The sequence below is a fragment of the Schistocerca gregaria genome, chromosome 2, assembly GCF_023897955.1.
Source record: "Schistocerca gregaria isolate iqSchGreg1 chromosome 2, iqSchGreg1.2, whole genome shotgun sequence".
Lineage (NCBI taxonomy): Eukaryota > Metazoa > Arthropoda > Insecta > Orthoptera > Acrididae > Schistocerca > Schistocerca gregaria.
The window spans coordinates 110,736,475-110,758,471 of NC_064921.1; the positions used below are offsets into that span (position 1 = coordinate 110,736,475).

At 41.6% G+C, this 21,997-nt stretch overlaps 1 protein-coding gene across 1 annotated transcript in view; it reads left to right on the forward strand.

The window, feature by feature from the left end:
- LOC126335664 (uncharacterized) overlaps positions 1–13,213 on the forward strand; it is a 116,902-nt gene extending 103,689 nt beyond the window's left edge. The window contains exons 6-7 of the mRNA XM_049999119.1: positions 8,250–8,480; positions 12,358–13,213. Of these exons, the coding sequence (XP_049855076.1) occupies positions 8,250–8,480; positions 12,358–13,092 (966 nt within the window). The 3' untranslated portion in view covers positions 13,093–13,213. The remainder of the gene's footprint in view (positions 1–8,249; positions 8,481–12,357) is intronic.
- The last annotated feature ends 8,784 nt before the right edge of the window (positions 13,214–21,997 follow it).

Here is a 21,997-nt window from a genome sequence, read left to right on the forward strand (position 1 = left end):
GACAATAATTAAGACTTAATACTACTTTGAAGTACATTGTTCTATATTTAAATAGCAAACATCATATTTTAGAGACTGAAAGAGAACGATTTGTATTAAGCAAGGAATAAAATGGTCACGACTAGATTACATTTAGGTCACGGTCAGCCGCGCGGGATTAGCCGAACGGTCTGATCGCTGCAGTCATGGACTGTGCAGCTGGTCACGGCGGAGGTTCGAGTTCTCCCTCGGGCACGGATGTGTGTATTTTTCCTTAGGATAATTTAGGTTATGTAGTGTGTAAGCTTAGGGACTGAAGCCCTTAGCAGTTACGTCCCATAAGATTTCACACACATCTGAACATTTAATTTGGTAGCGGTCAGAACGAGATTGATATTTGCCTTAAACGCTGCCATAAACAAGAGCAGAAATCAGTGAGAAAGGAAAGAAAGAAAGAAATGATCCCTACCCATCCTGACACATTGTAAATAAAACGATAATTTTTAGTAAAACTAATGTAGAGTATTCTCTATTTATGTTCCATATTCCACAAGTTGACGGCGGATGGCAAATTCCATTCAGTGAAGTGGTAGAAAGGGCACTCCCATCCTAAGCGATTCTTGACAAACAATTCGACGTCACAGTGTGATCCACAAACCAATGTACAATGTGTGTAAAATAATAAAGAATATTACGATGAAATAAACACGAGCCTATCGAGCTTGTAGTGATAATAGAAATTTGGAAAACATGTGAAACAATAATGAAAATGTCATATCAACCTCATAGTTTGTAAGCATTTTAGAACTGTTTAGGTATATGTATTTTTTTCTCTCCACAGGATGGTCCATTGATAGAGACTGGGCCACATATCTAGCGAAATAAGCATCAAACGATAAAACAACAAAGAACGAAACTCGTCTAGCTTCAAGTGGGAAACTAGATGCGTTATGATTGACCCGCTAGATGGCGCAGCCATAGGTCAAACGGATATCAACTGCGTTTTCTTAAATAGGAACCCCCATTTTTTATTACATATTTGTATAGTACGTAAAGAAATATGAATGTTTTAGTTGCACCACTTTTTTCGCTTTCTGATAGATGGCGCTGTAACAGTCTCAAAGGTATAAGTACGTAGTATCACGTAACATTCCGCCAGTGCGGACGGTATTTGGTTCGTGATGCTTTACCCATGTTAAAATGGACCGTTTACCAATTGCGAAAAGATCGATATATTGTTTATGTATGGCTATTGTGATCAAAATGCCCAACAGGTGTGTGTCATGTATGCTGCTGGGTATCCTGACATCATCCAAGTGTGCGGACCGTTCGTCGGATATTTACGTTATTTAAGGAAACAGGAAGTGTTCAGCCACATGTGAAACGTCAACCACGACCTGCAACAACTGATGATGCCCAAGTAGATGTTTTAGCTGCTGTCGCGGTTAATCCGCACATTAGTAACAGAAAAATTGCGCGAGAATCTGGAATCTCAAAAACGTCGGTGTTGAGAATGCTACATCAACATCGATTGCACCCGAACCACATTTCTATGCACCAGGAATTTCATGGCGACGACCTTGAACGTCGTGTACAGTTCTGCCACTGGGCACAAGATAAATTACGGGACGATGACAAATTTTTTGCACGCGTTCTAATTAGCGACGAAGCGCCATTCACGAACAGCGGTAACGTAAACCGGCATAATATGCACTGTTGGGCAACGAAAAATCCACAATGGATGCGACAAGTGGAACATTAGCGACCTTGGCGTGTTAATGTGTGGTGCAATAGAGGACAATCTGGTTTACATAGAAATGATAACTTCGATTATCAAACAACTTTTCACGGTACGCAAATACAAAGTTTTCAGAAATTAGACAAACAAAACTCATCCCCAAGTTTGGATTGATGAGTACCTATATTCTTTACCACCAAATTGGCCACTTGAACACAGATTACAATGTCTCTGCCGTTATTTGGAAAATGAACCTGCACCAAGAATGCGCTCACCGTCCCTATGACGCACAATTCTCGCTGTTGAATAATTAATATTGTGATAGAAGTTTGTCCTAGGGCCGGTGAGGGTGAGCGTGTCCTTAATTAGAATAACACATATACCTGTAATTATGGCAATGAGAACAACTGTAACATTAATGTATTAACTATGATATTAATCGCAAGCAATACTCCAACTCAGATGGTAAGAATGCATCCTGTCGTGGTGCATTTTAGGTAGGTAAAATTCGTAAAATGCATGGCATAATAACAATAACGCTAATAGCTACCAACATAGGCGCAGTAATCAACGTCATAAATCAAAGTGGCAAAGTGAGTACTACACTCAAGCTCAGTGCGACCGATAGAAATAATAGAAGTCAGATCACCAAGCCAAAGAGTTAATCAACGACGAGGAAGCAATATACGACAATGACTTGCGAAGCCAGCAGCAAACAAAATTGTGGATAACGCCACTGTCGAGCCCTTCAGTTTAGTACATTTTGAAGATCTTTGAGACATTTTACTGGGAGAGACTCATGGCAATCAAAACTTCGTAGTACATCCAATTGTAAACATCTCAGTAGGCAATGTACTATTCTTTCCGCTGTTCTTGATTCTGGTAGCCCTACTTCTGTTGTCAGTGACACTGCATTCCACAATTGTATCAGAATAAGAGATTGTCCGACTTTACCTTTACGTAAGATTAAAATAAAAGGACCAATTTCTACAAAAAGTGTTGACGTGATGTATTGTTGTATCTGCTTGTGTGGTACTGTTCTCGTGGAAAATCACCTAAATGCCGTAAATTTGTATGGTCACCAAAGTTTTCTCAGTATGGACGTAAAAAATCAAATTCGTCTTCACAGTTAAGTTTTCTTTCAATACACTCGGCTTTTCCATTCGTAGTGCTCTTATAATGCTCATTTTCCCGATTAATTTTTTCTAGTGGTCTTTAAAATTTATTAATAACGTATTGTGCTGTACCTGAAAACGGTGCTGGTAGCGTGTTGTTTGAATCTCAATCTGCACTCGTTGACAAATCTGCAATTTTTATTGTCAGGTCATCAACTTTTTCTTTTAATTAGGTTAACTGCTGTTTTTGTCGCTCAGAATTTAATGTCAAAAAAGTTTCCTCTTGTTGGGTAATATATTTTACCGTTGTGTTAAGCTGTTCGTTCTGTTCTTTTATCCGTGTAACTACAGCACTCGGAACTACAGTATTGATTTTAGCTAACAACTCGTCCTTGTCATTACGCTGGTTTGTTTTCATGATTTCGTGTTCTGTTTCAAGGTTACATACTCTAGTTGCAAAACTGCTAATTACTGGATGAATGTCATTTTTAATTTCGTCCATAATCTCAACTGACAAATTTAGCATTTTCAATATCATTTCTTCCTGTTTTCTGTTCCCTTCTTGTGATTTTCTATTATTTTCCTGCGATTTTTTTATTATATCCCTAACTAATTTACTACTTTCTTCCTGTGATTTCTTATCCACTCCCTGTGATTTTCTATTTTCCTCTTGTGCTGTTTTTAAGCATCTGACGAATTGATTCCAGAAAAATTATCGGATTCGGGCAATATGCTTCACTACAATTTTTCACTGAAGGTGATGTGTGTTGTGTTCGTTCAAATGACACTGACAAAAAACGTGATTCTGATGTGTCTGTTATCAGTTTCAGTAAAGTTTCGCATGCCTGTGGCGGCTTTTGTAATCTTTAGCTTGTGAGTGTGGCGACTAATCGGCGACCGACTCAACTTCAGAATATACGTGTTTATTACCCATCGTTTGATCTATTTCATTCATGTTCACTAAATTAGTTAATAATTTAGGATCAGCACAAGTTTCTACAGTCTCATGTAAACTACTGGTACCTGATAATTCCTCAACGTGGTTTCCCTCATCCTGTACTGACTCGTTGATTTGTGACACCCTCTGCTGTCTTGTGCAACAATGGAATTTCATATTGTTTCTTGTTGTGCCAAACATGATGAAACACTGTTTCTTGGGAAAAGCAAAATTCCTACAAACCGAACAAACAAAAGCAAAAACTAGACTACTGTGCACGCAAATAGCCGGCCGAAGTGGCCGAGCGTTTCTAGGTGCTACAGTCTGTAACCGCGAGACCACCACGGTCGCAGGTTCGAATCCTGTCGCGGGCATGGATGTGTGTGATGTCCTTAGGTTAGTTAGGTTTAAGTAGCTCTAAGTTCTATGGGACTGATAACCGGAGAAGTTAAGTCCCATAGTGGTCAGAGCCATTTCGTACGCAAATTCTAAACCTTTAATATTATGTCAACTGTTCTTGTAATAAAGAAATCGATAATCATTACACAACATATAATTTCAAATATTGAACAAAATTTTAAATGAATTGCCTGAAAAAGAAGTACAACATTAGCAAAATTAAAGCATCAGTTTTTTTTTGAGAAATGCGACTACAAATTACCAATAGAGCCAATGAACTATCAAGACAAATAAGGTCGACATATTTCCACAGAATGTGTTTCTTTACGAAATTTGGCCCAGATTTGAGCCCCTCTCTATAAAAAGTCTGTGTATTACCAAAACTATGTATCCACTAACAGTTATGTACACCTTAAAGTCGTAAGTTAACATTCGACGAAACGGAACTTAATTTGAATTGAAAAGTAACTGCACTGTGTACAACTTGTCTTTATATTAAATGTACAACTGAAGTAAAACTATTATCTGGCTCTAATCAAAGTTTATTTTAAAAGTACCTCTTGACAACATTTTTGTAGGTTTCTCGAAGGCACAGCAGCAATAAGCAAGCATGCAGCGACTAAGCTAGATTTCTATTTTTAAATAAAATTTCCAAACAATATTGAAACTGCTACACAGCATATTCTGCGATGTTGTAATGCGTAATGATAAACCTTCTTTAAACATTGGGATGTGGGAGTAACAACTCCGTTGACATGATACACCAGGCCAACGGTTATAGAGTGAAGTATGTATTCAAAAAGACAGAGTGAAATTTCCCCTGATCTTCACACATAACATTGGTCTGAACCATACTTTGCATAACAAGGTGAAAAACGATTTCAAAGGGTGTAATGTCAACAGACAGTTCCTATAAAAATCAAACAGCCTAATTAGATGATATCTTAACGTATGACTCAGGGAAGTTCCGTGGTCTTTCTCTCTTCTCTAAGCAAGTTAACTTGCTAACGATAATGATTCTGGCAAACAAGCTGCGCAGTGGAAATGGAAATGCCGTGTGGCTAGGGCCTCCCGTCCAGTCTTATTTCAGACCTGTATTCTTCAAAAATTATAGCATTATTCAAAATATACATTCTCTTCATCCTCTGATATATACATCATATTCATTATTACTGTCCTTTCCAATAGATAAAATCACAACACATTACCACTGAACATGTTCATCACCTACCACATTTCAGCTAAGGAAATATCAGGCTGCACAGAGGCAAAGACTGTGCAACAGGACCACAGATTGTTTAAAACTAACATAACTTGCTCTCTCCCTAACGGGCACATCGACAACTTACAAAAATCCAAATGACGTGACCACCTTACAAGATATCCATACCGTCTCACGACTGACATAACGTAGGGCACACTACTAAAAAATCTTCTTCAACAATCAATGAATTACATACTATCTCATGTGAAACGCATTCATAAAATAAGGCTTCAGCCAATTGCATTTTTCTGTTTAAATTATTGCCACCACTACATTTAACACCGTAACATGTCATGGTATCAGTAGCACATTCCACCTCCTGTGATTCTCCGAGTGGTTAAAGCTTAATCATATTGGTTACAGATTAAATACACTAAAGAGCCAAAGAAACTGGTACACCTGCCTAATATCGTGTAGGCCCCGCGAGGACGGACAAGTGCCGCAACACGACGGGGCATGGACTCGACTAACGTCTGGAGTTGCGCTGGAGGGAACTGACACCATGAACGCTATAGGATCGTCCATAAATTTATAAGAGTACGAGGGTGTGGAGATCTCTTCTGAACTACACGTTGCAACGTATCCCAGATGTGCTCAATAATGTTCATGTCCGGGGAGTTTTGTGGCCAGCGGAAGTGTTTAAACTCAGAAGAGTGTTCCTGGAGCCACTCTGTAGCAATTCTGGAAGTGTGGGGCATCCTGCTGGAATTACCCAAGTCCGTGGGAATGCACAATGGACATGAATGGATGCAGGTGATTGCCATGTCCATACACGTCCATCCTCTCGTTACAATTTTAAACCAGACTCGTTCGACCAGGCAACATGTTTCCAGAACTACACGTTGCAAGGTATCCCAGATGTGCTCAATAATGTTCATGTCTGGGGAGTTTCGTGGCCAGCGGAAGTGTTTAAACTCAGAAGAGTGTTCCTGCAGCCACTCTGTAGCAATTCTGGAAGTGTGGGGCATCCTGCTGGAATTACCCAAGTCCGTGGGAATGCACAATGTACATGAATGGATGCAGGTGATCGCCATGTCCATACACGTCCATCCTCTCATTACAATTTTAAACCAGACTCGTTCGACCAGGCAACATGTTTCCAGTCAACACCAGTCCAATGTCGGTGTTGACGGGCCCATCCGAGGCGTAAAGCTTTGTATCGTGCAATCATCAAGGGTACATGAGTGATAGTACTTTCCACATTGCAGCCCAGTCAGCAGTTGTGATAATCTAATACATGAGAGACTATTAACCTCGATTGCGGTAATGACACCAATTTTACCTAGGTTTCAGTCCAAGTAATTGAGCCTTGTTCAGAAGGTATACTTGATTCTATAATATGTCTACGAGTGCATGGTCTAGAAATAAAACTAAAAGTCTGAATAGGCGTAGTCACATTTTAAAAATGCGGTACATAGGTATCAAGTCACAACCAACACTTAAGCTCCGGCGAGCGCCTCGTCTCCATGGACGCCGTGCGGTAGGCCTCGGGAGCTTACGTCAAGCTAGGTAGATCTAGACGACGCGCCTATTCAGGCTGTTGCAGTTTCATTTCAAGACCATGTCCCTGTAGTCGTATTATAGAATCAGGTATATCTTCTGAAGAAGGCTCAATTACTTGGGCTGAAACCTAGGTAAAGACTGGTTTCATTACCGGAATCGAGGCTGATAGTTTACTTGGGCTGAAACCTAGGTAAAGATTGGTTTCATTACCGGAATCGAGGCTGATAGTTTATTATATGGTATATGAGTGAGCCATCGGCTCCGAAATCCCATACCGATGACGTTTCGTTGAATGGTTCACACAGTGACACTGGTTGATAGCCCACGACTGAAATGTGCAACAACTTGCAGAAAGGTTGCACTTCAGTTACCGTTGAACGATTGTCTTCAGTCGTAGTTAGTTCCGTTCTTGGAGGATTTTTTTCCGGCCACAGCGATGTAAGAGAGTTGATGTTTTACAAGATTCCTGATATTCAAAGTGCACTCGTGAAATGGTCGTACGGGGACATCCGCACTTCATCGCTACCTCGGAGATGTTATATCCCATGGCTCGTGCGCCGGTGTAAAACCACTTAAAAACTCACTTAAATCTTGATAACCTGTCATTGTAGTAGCAGTAACCGATCTAACAACTGCGCCAGACACTTGCTGTCTTACATAAACGTTGCCGCCTGCAGACCCGTATTCCGCCTGCTTACATATATCTGGTTCAAATGGTTCAGATTACATGTATCTAGTTCAAATGGTTCAGTTGGCTCTAAGCACTATGGGACTTAACATCTGAGGTCATCAGTCCCCTAGACTTAGGAGTACATAAACCTAACTAACCTAAGGACATCACACACATCCATGCCCGAGGCGGGATTCTAACCTGCGAACGTAGCAGCAGCGCGGTTCCGGAGTGAAGCACCTAGAACACGCTCGGCCACAGCGGCCGTGTTACATATATGTGTATTTGAATATGCATGCCTGTACCAGTTTCTTCGGGGCTTCATAGCCTATTTCACATGTAGATTTGCCATCATGGTACTAACAACTATATCTTTCATTTCTGTTGCCCGTTCTAAAGGTGTCATACCAGCAGTCATTTACAATAAGGAAGGTTTTACGATTATCGCTTAAATCACGTATCCGTTCATGTACTACCGACTGACATTCAGCCACTATCTCCTTATACGTAACGCACTGTCTAGAAGGTAGCCGATAAATGAGATACCTACGTACATACATGCACACTGTAAAAACTTGTAATTAGGAGAAGGTGAGATGACGGCCCTCCACCGTTGAGAATCTCCGAGGTTTCATTATCATAAGCGTGTCCACGACGTTTTGCTCGTCAGCGAGAGAAACGAGCCAGGTGAACAATACTGGTCCTCTCGCGCCTGGAGGCAGCCGGCGGCATGTAACAACAGGTGCCGGGAGAAAGCGCGCGCGGAAGGACCGCTCGCTCTCCGCCGCAGCTCCTATAAAAGGGCCGCCGTCGTCGGAAGAGGCATCAGTCATTCGTTGCAGCCGGCACACACACGAGCAGCGATGAGGATCGTGGTAAGTCAACGGCAAGTCAGTGTCTAAGAACCCGCAATCGACAAGGTGCATGTTGTGGAGTAGGCGCTATGCATAGGAATTATCACTCTGAACATCTATCAAAAGTGTAGCAGAACATAAAATACTAGAGCTAAAACCTACACGAATCATGAGATCGTAGTTTATCCAGGTGGATGCAACGTCCAAATGGAGTGACTAGAGCTCGATAGAAATGCTAAAAAAAATGTTATTAGTGTTTCAGCGAAAATCCAAAATTCATATAAATCCGTTGCAATAGGGATCGCTCAGGTAAAAAAGAAGCATTTTTTGGAGTTTTTGTTCCCAACAGGGAGATAAAGAATCGTTTGGGAATGTCGATTGGGGACCACGGGTGGTTGATTGTGTCGCGTATAGAAACGGGTTTTCTTCATCCGCGCACAACTTCGACTTTGCTCGAGGTGTGTAAGAGTTGAATCTTAAATGTATTTGTTGAGCGTATACTGATTGTGATAGATTTTAGTATGGTGTGTTTTAGTGTTTGTGGTTTATCATGATGAGAATATAAAGAAAGTGAACAATATGCTGCCACGTAGCCTATTCCTCTCGAATGGCACGAAGGAGACCGCCAGGCTTCACCGTTAACAGTGTCACATGTGCACACGAGGCGTCGGGCTTGTTTCGGATTCAGTCCCGGACAAAGGCGTAAAGACTATTCGTTAAGACTATTGACGAAGAATTTTATGGCGCTATCTCCCTTCGGGCTGTCCGCAGCTCGTGGTCTAGTAGCTAACGTTGGTGCCTCTGCATGACAGGGTCCCGAGTTCGGTTCCCGGCCGGGTTGGGAACTTTCTCTGGCCAGGGACTGGGTGTTTGTGTTGTTCTCATCAATTCATCAACATTCGTGACAGTGGGTAGATTGGACTGCTTCAGCGCTGTTGACAGCACCACAAACGTCATCATCACCATCATCAATCAGAGCTTACTGGCCGAAGAACACCGGCGGTAAAAATTTCTTCCAGCACTAGGATTTGAACCCGTTAGAACTATAAAATGTCAAATCAAAAACACCTTCAGCCTTCAACATTAGCAGTTTTATTTCATTTTTGCAACTAGTTTCGGCGTTTCCCTAGGCCATCTTCGTGCCTCTTGACCGACGTGCTGGTAGGTTCCCGATTCTTGAATAATCGAAATTGGGACCACAATAGAGTAGCTGGTGTCCGTAGTCTTCGTTTTAAACAACGCGGTCCTTTCTTACATCAAAGGCAACTGAAATTTACCTAATTTTTTGCTGTAATTGTGCCAAGAATGACTTAAAAATGCAGTATCTTGTGTTTGCCGATACTGAAGTTCTTCGGATGAAGTATATATTTTTTGTAGCACATGTGAATTCATGTTTCTTCAATGGATAACAGTAAGCAAGGAAGCGACCTTGTCACTTGTTCGGAATGTAATATTTCTTAATATGACAGCGCGAAGTACGCTGAGATATTTGCGATCAAACGCTTGCAGAATTTTTCAAATACAGAGCAAGCAACACGCCGTAGACTCACTGAAGGAAATGGTCGGGACTTTGTTTGAGGTGATATAGGAAATCGCAGAATATAGAAACTACACTAAAAGGATATAAATATGAATCGTTTTCCTCTCGAAAACATTTTAAATGTCTTAATCATAACGGCGACTCGCTTAATACACCTTTAGAGATGCTTTCAGCCAAGTCACTTCTAAAATCTGCATCTACACTGCTTAACGTGTGTGGCAGAGGGCACTTTATGTACGTCTCTTAACTTCCACCCATTTCAATTCCACTCGCGAACGGCGTAAAGAAAGAAGGTTGTTACTAAGACGTGTATGAGCTCGAATCTCACTAACTTTATTTTAATGGTCTTTTCGCGAGATATACCTGAGAAATAACAATATATAGTTTATTTCTTCTTGGAACGCACGCAGACGGCACTTTAACTGTAAGTCGCTCGGCGTTGCGGATCGTTACTCTTGAAGCGTCTGACAATGGAAATGGCTGAGCATCTCCGTTAGTCTCGCTGCCCTTATTTATATTTGCTCTATAAATTCTATATTGTTCGGATCCCAAGCTAACGAGCAATATTCAAGTGTTCATTAAACTAGGGTTTCGTAAGCTGCGTCCTTGTGGTTACCCTACACTTCCCGAGGAATGTTCTAATGAATCTTAGTCTGCTATCTGGCCTGCCCACGATTGCATTTAAGTGGTCCTTCCACATTAAACTTTTCTCTAGGCACAATATGCACATTTTGTCGATGTAACTGTTTACAGTCATTGTTCTGCAATCGTACAGTCATACAATAAAGGGTTTTCCTGTTATTTTTCTCCCGAAGACGTTGTATTTATGTTGATGATGAAATCCATTTAAACAACGTAAGGAAAGTTCAAAAGAATTTTTAATAGTACCTGAAAGACAACATTAGTCAATAACAAGGAATTTTTGTTTTAGAAATAGAAAGGAGAATTAGCCAAATTAGTTCGGCTATTTTTTATTAACCGAACCACTTACGGAAATGAACAGGAACCGTTAGTGTGACTCGCCATAGCTTCGGCTCCCCCCCCCGTCCCACAAAAATATGAAAATGTGATACGTCGCATTTCATTTCAGCACCATTCATAAATGAAACCATTTTTAGTTTTATTTTACGAGATTACAGAGCAACAGCAGCCTCTACGTTGGCTGCAATGAGTGACAATATTCCATATATCTATTCATCTATGCATTCAGTATAATAAATTATCAGTTAGTGAAGTAGCGCCTTTTAGAAAGATAAATTTCCTTTACCAAATAAGTTATGGTACTGTTGTCCAAACTGAATGTATTTCAGCATAATTGGTGTATGCGTTTAAAGCAACCAAAGTCTTTGAAGGATAATTTCATTTTATCCATTACAAAATGGTTGCCCGAAGCCTGTCATTGTAAAAAAAGAAAAGAAGGTGGACTTAATTTTTAACTGCCAGTCGCGAATTTTATTCATCTAATTTCTAATAGATGCGACAATTTACTGCAAAGAGTTTTGTTCTAAAGCTCCGTTTATTGAAGTATGACTTGAGTTTGTAGAACCAATTGATAATTTATTCCACAATTGGTCTATAATCCATTTTTCCAGCTTACTGCGAGCTATCGTCACAATCGTTACGGTATCTAAGCACAGTTCCAGGGCGTGTCTCAGATTTGCGCTGCCACTGATTTTTCCCCATACGATTTACGGACACTACTAGCACTGTTAGTTCGATGGGGTATTTTGTATTGTCATACACATATTGGTTACTTTCGAGGTTCTGCAACCTTAGCGGTCAGCACGCATCATTTCATAATGTTATTTCATTCATTTAATACCCACCGACCTACTTATTTCAGTGTATTTCATTCATTTCACTTTATAGCGCCTTAATAACGTCGTTCATAATGGAATTAATTTATGATCGACGTTGAAAAAAGTATTTTTACGATGTAAACGAATCACGTAACTAGATCACGTAACTAATGAGGAGGTATTGAATAGGATTGGGGAGAAGAGAAGTTTATGGCACAACTTGACTAGAAGAAGGGATCGGTTGGTAGGACATGTTTTGAGGCATTAAGGGATCACAAATTTAGCACTGGAGGGCAGCGTGGAGGGTAAAAATCGTAGAGGGAGACCGAGAGATGAGTATACTAAGCAGATTCAGAAGGATGTTGGTTGCAGTAGGTACAGGGAGATGAAGAATTTTGCACAGGATAGAGTAGCATGGAGAGCTGCATCAAACCAGTCTCAGGACTGAAGACAACAACAACAACAACATAAACGAATCAATACGAAGGAACTTTTTTCTTCCAAATCTTAATCTACGAGTATTTCAACATGAATAAGAGCTTTTTTTCTTTTGTTGCAGTCGACTTTAGTTTTTCTGGCGGTGTGTACCGTGTCCCTTGCAAAGGAAGATGGCACTAAGAAAGAAGGAGGCAAGAGCGCGAAGAACGAAAAGCGAGGGCTGTTCGGCCTCGGAGATGGCGGCTTCGGCGGCGGATACGGTGGCGGCTTCGGAGGCGGCCACGACTTCGGAGGCGGCTTCGGCGGCGGCGGCTTCGGAGGCGGACACGGAGGAGACCTGGGTGGAGGCTTCGGAGGCGGCTACGGGGGAGGACTCGGCGGCGGCTTCGGAGGCGGCGTTGGCGTCAGCGAAGGCAAGATCAAAGCCATCACCATCACCAAAGAAGTGGCCGTACCTGTTCCACAACCGTACCCCGTCACAGTGGAGAAGAAGGTCCCCTACCCTGTGAAAGTCCCCGTGAAGGTCCCCGTGGACCGGCCGTACCCCGTCCCTGTGCCAAAGCCGTACCCTGTGCCTGTTGAGAAGCCGGTGCCGTACCCGGTGAGCGTACCCAAGCCTGTCCCGGTACCCGTGCCCCACCCTGTGCTGGTGAAGCAGCCTGTGCCAGTCGTCGTTAAGGACAGCGGCTACGGCGGCGGCTTCGGCGGAGGTTTCGGAGGAGGTCTCGGCGGAGGCCACGGCAGCTTCGGCGGAGGATTCGGAGGGTCGTCTTTCGGTGGGCACGGGGGATACGGAGGTGGCAGCTTCGGTGGACACGGAGGGTTTGGCGGTGGCAGCTTTGGCGGTCACCACTAGTATAGTGTCAGCAGGTCACCCTATCTGCTGGTAGCGACTCAGCATCTAGTCTCCTTACACTGACCAGAAAGGCTTGTAAATTTTAATATTTTTCTATGAAATAAATGATATTTACAGATGATTTGGTGTTGTAATGCGTTCTATACTTTACACAGCCACGGTTTACATTTCGTAATTCATTATGAGTACCTCTCCTTGCCTGTTCAGATGAATTATTATACAACTTGTGCACAGAGACCTTTCTGCACACACGAAACGCACTGCAACTGCATTAATGGCTGAAAAATACTGATTTAATGGAGAAGGGAATTTAATTTCCTTAAACCGGCGCTCCTGCAGCTGCTTCAACAGCTGTGGCACAGAAAAAAATTTTCACCTAGTCTCGTCATCAGCTGCCTTACGTCCACGGAAATCTCTAATTTGCCATAATTGGGCATTATTTTTGAATAATTTAATGGTATGACATAATTCCAGAAGAGTGTACTCAGATCACCGAACGTGATGATTTGGAGGCAAAGGAAGCGTAATACACGAAGAAAAATTTAATATCGTTTTACTACAATCTCATTTCTTTCCCTAACTAAATAATTAATTTCCTATTTTCTATTACGATTTGACATTGTTGAGTGCAACTACTTTTCTTGACAAAGTTTATTACGAAATGTTTCACTGTTCTTCCTCTTTCCAAAACGCACATAAATTACTGAAAGATCGTCGAAATACTACCGACTTATAATTACTAACGACTTATATTTAATATCTTAAGAAGACGATTTGTTACGAAGCCATTCCAATATGTGTTAAGTCTTCTATTGAAGATTTTCCCGAGTAACTACTATCATATTTTTACCACACATGTATCCGCCACTGGCTATTGATGAGTAAGTGTTCTACCTCATTCGTAACCGAATGTACTGCTTTCTCTCAAGGAATAGTAGGCATCTGTCATTCATTAGGTGTATGAGACCTATAACGTCAGAGAGGTTAACCAAAAACTCTATTATTCTTGCTATATGCTTGTTGGTGATATAAGGAACTGTCTGTCATTCTATCCTCGGTGTGATGGAGAAGGTATACTGCACAGTGAAGAGTTACTGAACTAGTCTTTTATCTGCATAATAATCGAAAGCTATATTGGTTAATACACAAACTGATGATTCAAATTTTAAACTCATTTATAGATTATATTGGATGTAATGCTTCAAGAAATAACACCAGTTTTTTTTCTATCATCTTTAACATTTTAGTAATAGAACGTACGTCGCGTACAGCTCTTCACTGTGAAAATGAGTAACAGTTTGGTAATTCCAACATGGCACCTAAATAATTAAATTTTTCATGTTATAGGAAACATTTTAGAAATCAAACGATGGTGCAAACATTTATTTTATACAAAAAGCAAGATGTGTCCGATCAATGAATGCGTAGAAAGCTCCAGACAACGTTCAAAAAATGCATCCTCTGTTGCGTGAATCCTATCCTGCAGTATTTCCACGTCCTGTGGACTGGTTCATCTTGTTCACCAGAGTTCCCTAGAAAGCGATTTAAATTGCTATGGCTATGCAGACACCCTACGCCAGTGTTTATACCAGACCCACGTCACTTAAAGATCATATATTCAGCCATGTGCATATACGTGCCTGCTTTATCATTCTGAAGCAAATTTTTCACGACAAGAGCGTCTCAAATACGTTAAGTATGACTCGAAATTATTCAATTACTGAATGAGTAGCTTCATCAGAATCTCTAGCAAAATTTTAGCTTTCTTCTTTTTTCGACATATATTCAGATTGTACTGACCAGTTTATTCAAAACCTTTCCACAAACAGCAGAAAGTTTTAAGTAATGGCAACACGTGAACCTGAATTTACTGTCCTCTTTGTGTCAGAGGTGGCATATTGTATAGCGATGATAAACACAGACTATTACACGACTGAATATTGTCTGGTGCCTTTCAGTTGCTGTATTTTAGTATCATCACTGGAAACTAATCGTTGTCACTACCATTTTGGAAAAAAGTCGCTAAGTGAAACAGTTTTATTAGCTTGGTACTATCTCTTTCCTTTTCCTACCTCACGTTAGCTTCTTTTCCTGTTAATTTCTGACGTGCTTAAATACTGAAGGAACTTACTATACACCCTCTGTTACTCTCTACCATTGAAAACGTAGTACTGTGGGTAAAGTCTCGAGAATGCTCGGGATCTTTTTTGCATAGATGGTGAAATGCTTTTGTAATTTAGAATGACAATTTTCTGTTCCTTAAAATAAAGTCAAAGAGTTCGACTTGCATTTACAGGCGCTATCAAAACATTAACAGCAATGAGTAGTCTCCTAATACTCGACAGTTTAGGATTTAGTTGAAATGTCAAAAACCCACTCATTGTAGAGGAACTGACATAATCATTTGCGATAAAGGAAAATTATTACTCTCCCGCATTCATCGCTGATACACATGGGAAACGAGCCTTTGTATTAATTATTTTACTACTGCGAAACAATGGCGACCGGATGGGGAACTAACACTGACTAATGTAAAACTTACCCAGTTCAACCACAAGAGTTTCGAAACACACCCACTACCGAAGCGATTCTCTTCTGCTCGTAAGAGCAGGGGGCGGTGTAGGCTATGCGTCGAGTTTGAAGTGACCAACCAAAATCCCTCACTCCGTCCTATCAGTTACATCCGCCTCCGAGCAGTCCCTTCTGTTGTGTTTTCCACCACACTGCCAGAGAACGGTTACTGTGTTTAAAAGGCATAAATGTCCAACCACTGTGTCGCTCCAGGTTTCGCCTTTGCATGCTTCTCATAGCCTGTCCGCTTCTCTGTGCCAAACGAAGTTAAATAGAGAACGATTACTCTGTTTAGGGAAGTACGGGGCAGCAGGGTGTGGGGGTCGTAGTGAAATTCAATGAATCTCAAACTGAATCCGAAACTGTCAACCAACTCTCTCGTCCCGTTCTTGTTCTGGCCCATTCCCTTCTCTACCTCCATGCTACGATAATTGTCAAACACGCATAATCGTTCACCGACAATCACTCACCGAGAAAGGACCAAAAAAAATTAATGTAGCGTCCATAAGAATAAATGAAATAATATCCTTAACGGGTTCCATCTTTCACACAGCTTTCAGTGTACGTGTGTGGTTCGAAAATCACCAGGATGAGTTTATCGAGCCGGGCGTTGTGGCCGAGCGGCTCTAGGCGCTTCAGTCCGGAACCGCGCTGCTGCTGCTGTCGAACGTTCGAATCCTGGATGTGTGTGTGACGTCCTTAGATTAGTTAGGTTTAAGTAGTTCTAAGTCTAGGCGACCGATGACCTCAGATGTTAAGTCCTATAGTGCTTAGAGCCATGAGTTTGCCGAACTTATCTTGTCACCAAACTCCATAGATTTAAGCTCAGCTGAGAACGCGTGGAACACCACGATCAGATTCTTCGCGCCATGGATCCTCAATCGTAAAACCTAGCGCAAATGGCTCCAAGTTCCAGTCGGTACCTTCCAGTAACCGATTAGTTTTCTTGCACGTCGACGCTGGAAAAGTAGGTGTTTCAGAGTTTTGACAGGTAACCACATCAACGTGACGGGGTTATGTATCTTTCATATTGGTTTGTCTTTCAGTTTTGGACATGTTTGACTCTCTCTTTCACCTTCGTCATTGTGTATTTGGCATACAGTCCAAATAACAGTGATGACAAACTGTGACTTTACCTTACAACTCACCCTCTGTTTCTTGATTTTCTACTTTTATATAACTCTCACTATTTTTTTTAATACTACTGTACATATACGAATATTTTTACCTGTATCCTTCACAATCATTACTGATCTTCCGCAGTAGTATGTAGAGGAAATTTCATACATCAGTAAATGCCCTTAGAATACTGGTTTTCTTCCAATTTTGCTTCCGGCAACTGACTGGCTAATGCGGATAATGTGACCGTGAAAGCGACAGTGCGACCGGAACGCAGCGCACACATCACGCTGCAGATTTACGTAGCGTGCCGCTGCCGCCAGGCGGGGAAAGCGCGACCGTTGGTTACGCGCTCTGGTGTGTAAGCAAGTGGTACCAGCTGACGGCACATCTAACACACCTGCTGCCTCTCAGAGATGTGTGTCAGCCAGCGGGCTGTCCACAGCGACACGACTAAGGCCCACTTCACACTACTCGGGTGCGGCACGGCGGAGGTATGGAGAGCCATTAGCTGGCTTTCACATCTAGATTTCCACGGAACTTGCTTTGAATATGTCTGGGTGATGATCCCACTTACAACATCCGCCATCAAGTATGGACGAATATAATTTTAGTTGAAATACATCGAATTTGATGGATTCACAATTTGAAGATGTTTACCATCAGGAGCTTGCGGCAGTGTGGAAAATTGAAGACAGCTTGTCGTTCGGTAATGGTGAGCCTCTTGATGGTAATTGTGACACTATCGCAGAAAGACATGCGTCTTCATCGAAGGGCCGCGCGGAATTATCCAAGTTGTCTGGGGCGCTGCAGTCATGGACTGTGCGGCAGGTCCCGGCGGAGGTTCGATTTAGTTTAAGTATTGTGTAAGCTTAGGGACTGATGACCGTAGCAGTTAAGTCCCATAAGATGTCACACACATTCAAATATATATATATATATATATATATATATATATATAATTATAATTTTTTTTTCATCGAAGGGAAGAAAACGTTCCTAAATGGCGGTCGGTATTTATGCGACGAGTCCGCTGAAAGTAAATATGTAAAACTTGGACATTTTATGTATTTATCACAGTGGGCATAGTAACATCTATAAATGAAATTATGATTTTGTCCTCCATCATTTTTCCTCTCCAACAAGGGAGCAATTCAACAGAATTTGCCAGTTTTTACAACAGTCCGTCGAAAGCAAAGTCTTATGTTGACTTATTGTCTTCTTCTATCATCATATACGAAATGTACATACTCCTTACTTATAAGACATGAACAAGAATTAATTGCTTGCCTTTTACGAGTGGGCTGCTGCAGGAGCATAGCACATGACTTTTCATAGCAAGTGGTCGTAGCTGATGGAAAATTCGTATGTATTGAAGTTTTCTGTACGTGGATGGTTATAATCACACTACTGTTTGATACTAGGTCTGTACTGATCACTAGTGTTCCGTTTTCCTATCCTATGGTGTTTGATAGTAAGCTATACCATCGCGAACTCCTTATGATTACGATCGCGGCATTGACGCCATCAATAACTCCCATTTACTTCTGAATGAAGACAGTTATCGCTGTCACCACCACTTAGAAATCTATGTTTACTTCTGCCTCTATTTCACTCCCAGCAATGCATTGTGTAAAACTTAGCAAAGGGTAAGTAAGCTACACTCTATCACACGTTTTCAATCCCAGATTTGTAAAAAAAAAAAGTGTTCATATGTGTGTGAAATCTTATGGGACTTAACTGCTAAGGCCATCAGTCCCTAAACTTACACACTACCTAACCTAAATTAGCCGGCCGATGTGGCAGAGCGGTTCTAGGCGCTTCAGTCTGGAACCGCGCGACTACTACGGTCGCAGGTTCTATTCCTGCCTCGGGCATGGATGTGTGTGATGTCGTTAGGTTAGTTAGGTTTAAGTAGTTCTAAGTTTTAGGTGACTGATGACCTCAGATGTTAAGTGCCATAGTGCTCTGAGCCATTTGAACGATATTTGAACCTAAATTATCCGAAGGACAAACACACACACCCATACCCGAGGAAGGACTCGAACCTCCACCGGGACCAGCCGCCAGATTTGTACATGAAGTGCATGCTTGAGAAATGTCATTATTTCACAGTGACTCTTACGAATTATGAAAACGTATATGGTTTATTACGAACCGCAGGTGAAAAAAATTGATTTCTTAACCGAATACATTCTTGAAAATCGGTGAGAAATATTACCTAACTAATAAACTAACGTGCCTTTTCTATTTTGTCAAGGAAAGTAATGAAAAAATAGGTTCATAAAACGATGTAGCCTAATCTTATATACCGTCAAGTGTTTGTATAACTTGAAAATGGAAGAACTCTTCCCCATTCACATTCAACCCCCCTCCGCCCCCCATCATGTCGTGCCTTGCAGTGCACAACAGTAGCCTGATAAGTGTGGAACCGCCACGCGGCATGTCGCATTTTGACGGCTTCAAGACAAATATGAAAGGGGCCCAACTTTCTGTGAATTTCCGGCACATTATATTGCTTCAAGTGGTAGTAAAGTATAGCTGGTGAACCAAAATACACGACCCGCAATTAAAAATCCAATAGCAAATAGACCAGTAAAAATCATATGTTGATGTTTTGAGCATATAACCCGGCTGGTTCATCCACTCGAACTGTGCATATTCGGCCCATACCACTTCAGTTCCGTTCCAGAGTTCATAAAACATATTGGCACGGCAGTTCCTCGGTGACCCTCGGCGAGATTTCTGAATGACCATTTTAAATATCCACCGTAGGCTGTCAGATTTTTTTACACAAGATGTTTATACAAAATGTACCTTGACGCTAAATTACTCACCAATTTCGGCCTGTGGCTATTTTCAGATGCCTCTATTAACAGTACCAACAAAATAAAACTGTAAGCAACCTAATTAACTTGGCACATTAACTTTGATCTTTCATTACTTACAGCTGTGTTGATGATATAGTAGAGCAGAGACTTTTCTCTGGTCTACCACAAGGCGCGCGGTAGGAACAGCTGCTACGCTGTTCTGTCTTCTGGACAAAGAGAGACTGACGCTATAAAATATAATTCGTACTTACAATGGGATTCATATTTTACGCATACTTACGAATCGTTTGACAGATGTCTGGTCGCTCCGAATAATATTCCGGAACTAATCAGTAATTCAAATTCATGAAACAAATTTGTCCCGGCATTTGGAGATCACAGTAGGCTTCCTTATCAGTGGTCTGTTGTCTCATGTGGGCGGAGCAGTTTTCCGAGCCTTGATTTAATCTTCATAGTAATATCCAACATGACGACTATTTACTCGGTCTAAGGCGCTGCTGTCGTGGACTGTGCGGTTGGTCCCGGCGGAGGTTCGACTCCTCCCTCGGGCATGGGTGTGTGTGTTTGCCCTTAGGGTAATTTAGGTTAAGCAGTGTGTAAGCGTAGGGACTGATGAACTTGGCAGTTAAGTCCCGTAAGATTTCACCCACAACAACAACACAACTATTCACTAAGGCTCGTCGACTTATTAATTTGAATATATCGTCACGGCTTCCATGCGACGCAGGGACGTTACATGATGCCATCATTCAGGGGACCCCAGCCTCTGAACCGTGAGACCAGGCCTTAGTGGCCGGAATAGATCCGAACTTTCCCTTCCGAACTTTCCTCCTGTTTCAGTGGACCGTGGGCCTCGGTTTCTGTCAGTCGACGCATGCCGATGTCGTAAGGCACTTACAAAATGTCATTACACTTGGCATATTATAATTGCTCTTACACTCTTACAGTTGTTTCGATGATATCTGTGTCATTCTCATAAACTTCATTCTCCTAAGCTGGAACAGAGCCTTATCAGCTTTTAACTTTAGACCTCTCCTTACTCTCACTGAACGCCTTTTTCAACTTATACCATCTGCAAACTTCAATAATCCAACTGCATCCCCTCTGATTTTCAATTCTAGTACGTTATAGCGCCTCTACGGAGACATTCCGCCACACCTCCACGACTTCTCCCAAAGGAATCCCAGCCCTCTGCCTCACCTAGACCATGAAGTCCGGCGACACTTTTACACGTCCTACCCGCTATAAATCCAACATCCATTCCGCTACATCAGAAACCTCTGCCCGTTCCATACTTCCATAACTCTTTTCCCCTTCATTCCCTCATATCCTAAATCCTTTCTCTCTTTATTGACCCCCTTTACTGCCCCTCCCTTCTTGTCTCGCAAAATCCACTCCTTCTCTGTCGGTACTGCTCGTCAATCCACACTCCCATCATCTTCAGTATACAGCATTCTCGCCTTCAACGACCAACAAGCTTTCCCAGGGGAGGACGTTCAATTTCTTTTAAATATGAGGGTTTCACATCTTGTTTCAAATGTGCTCTAACGGTTTTTCGTTTTACCACTATGGTTTAAATTCAAAACGTAGAAAACTATTTCTCTTTTATGTATAAACATATGTTAGGTCCCCTCTAAAATTTTTAGTTATTCCTAAATATCGTACCATATTAGTGTTTCTTCCGATCCTTGTTCACAAACCAGGAACGTACATGTAACATACAAGTTACGTGCTGCTAATAAACAGCTTGTAAGTCCTTACTCAATGTATTTAGTAGCATAATGTGCTCTTTTCTTCTACATGTAAATGCAGTCGTTGTAAAGACGCGGGAACCGACAGATCTCAAAAAATATATATAGACAGCCACATTTTGCGTCGAATCCACTGTCTAAGAATATTCCATCTGCATTGCTGGTTCTCGTACATTTATTACGACAATGTTCACTGCTGTGGACGGGGAAAAACGTTGTGCTGCTAAATATATTAACCAAGGACTTAGAAGCCGCTCGTTAAGAGCAGTTTAGTTACATAACGTGTTACAATAAGATGCGATACTGCAGTGATTGCGCTGTTCAGAAATGCATTACAAAGTTCCTTCCTGGAACACTGCAACGTACTTCTGAGCATCACAGGCACTGCCATACCGTTCTTATCCACCGAATCCAGGAAAACGTCTTTCAAGTAAATTGCCTCGCTCTTACGGGTAAATACATAATGAATGTACAAGGGTTGGAACTTTAATAGTGGCGACTATTTATTTACAGCTCGTACAAAATATATAGGTGTTTCAAAGTTTTACTGACCTTCAAAGTTGTCACCACCATTGTGTATAGCCCGTTGCCAGCGATGTGGAAGCCATAGGATAATCTTTGCAATGCCAGCTG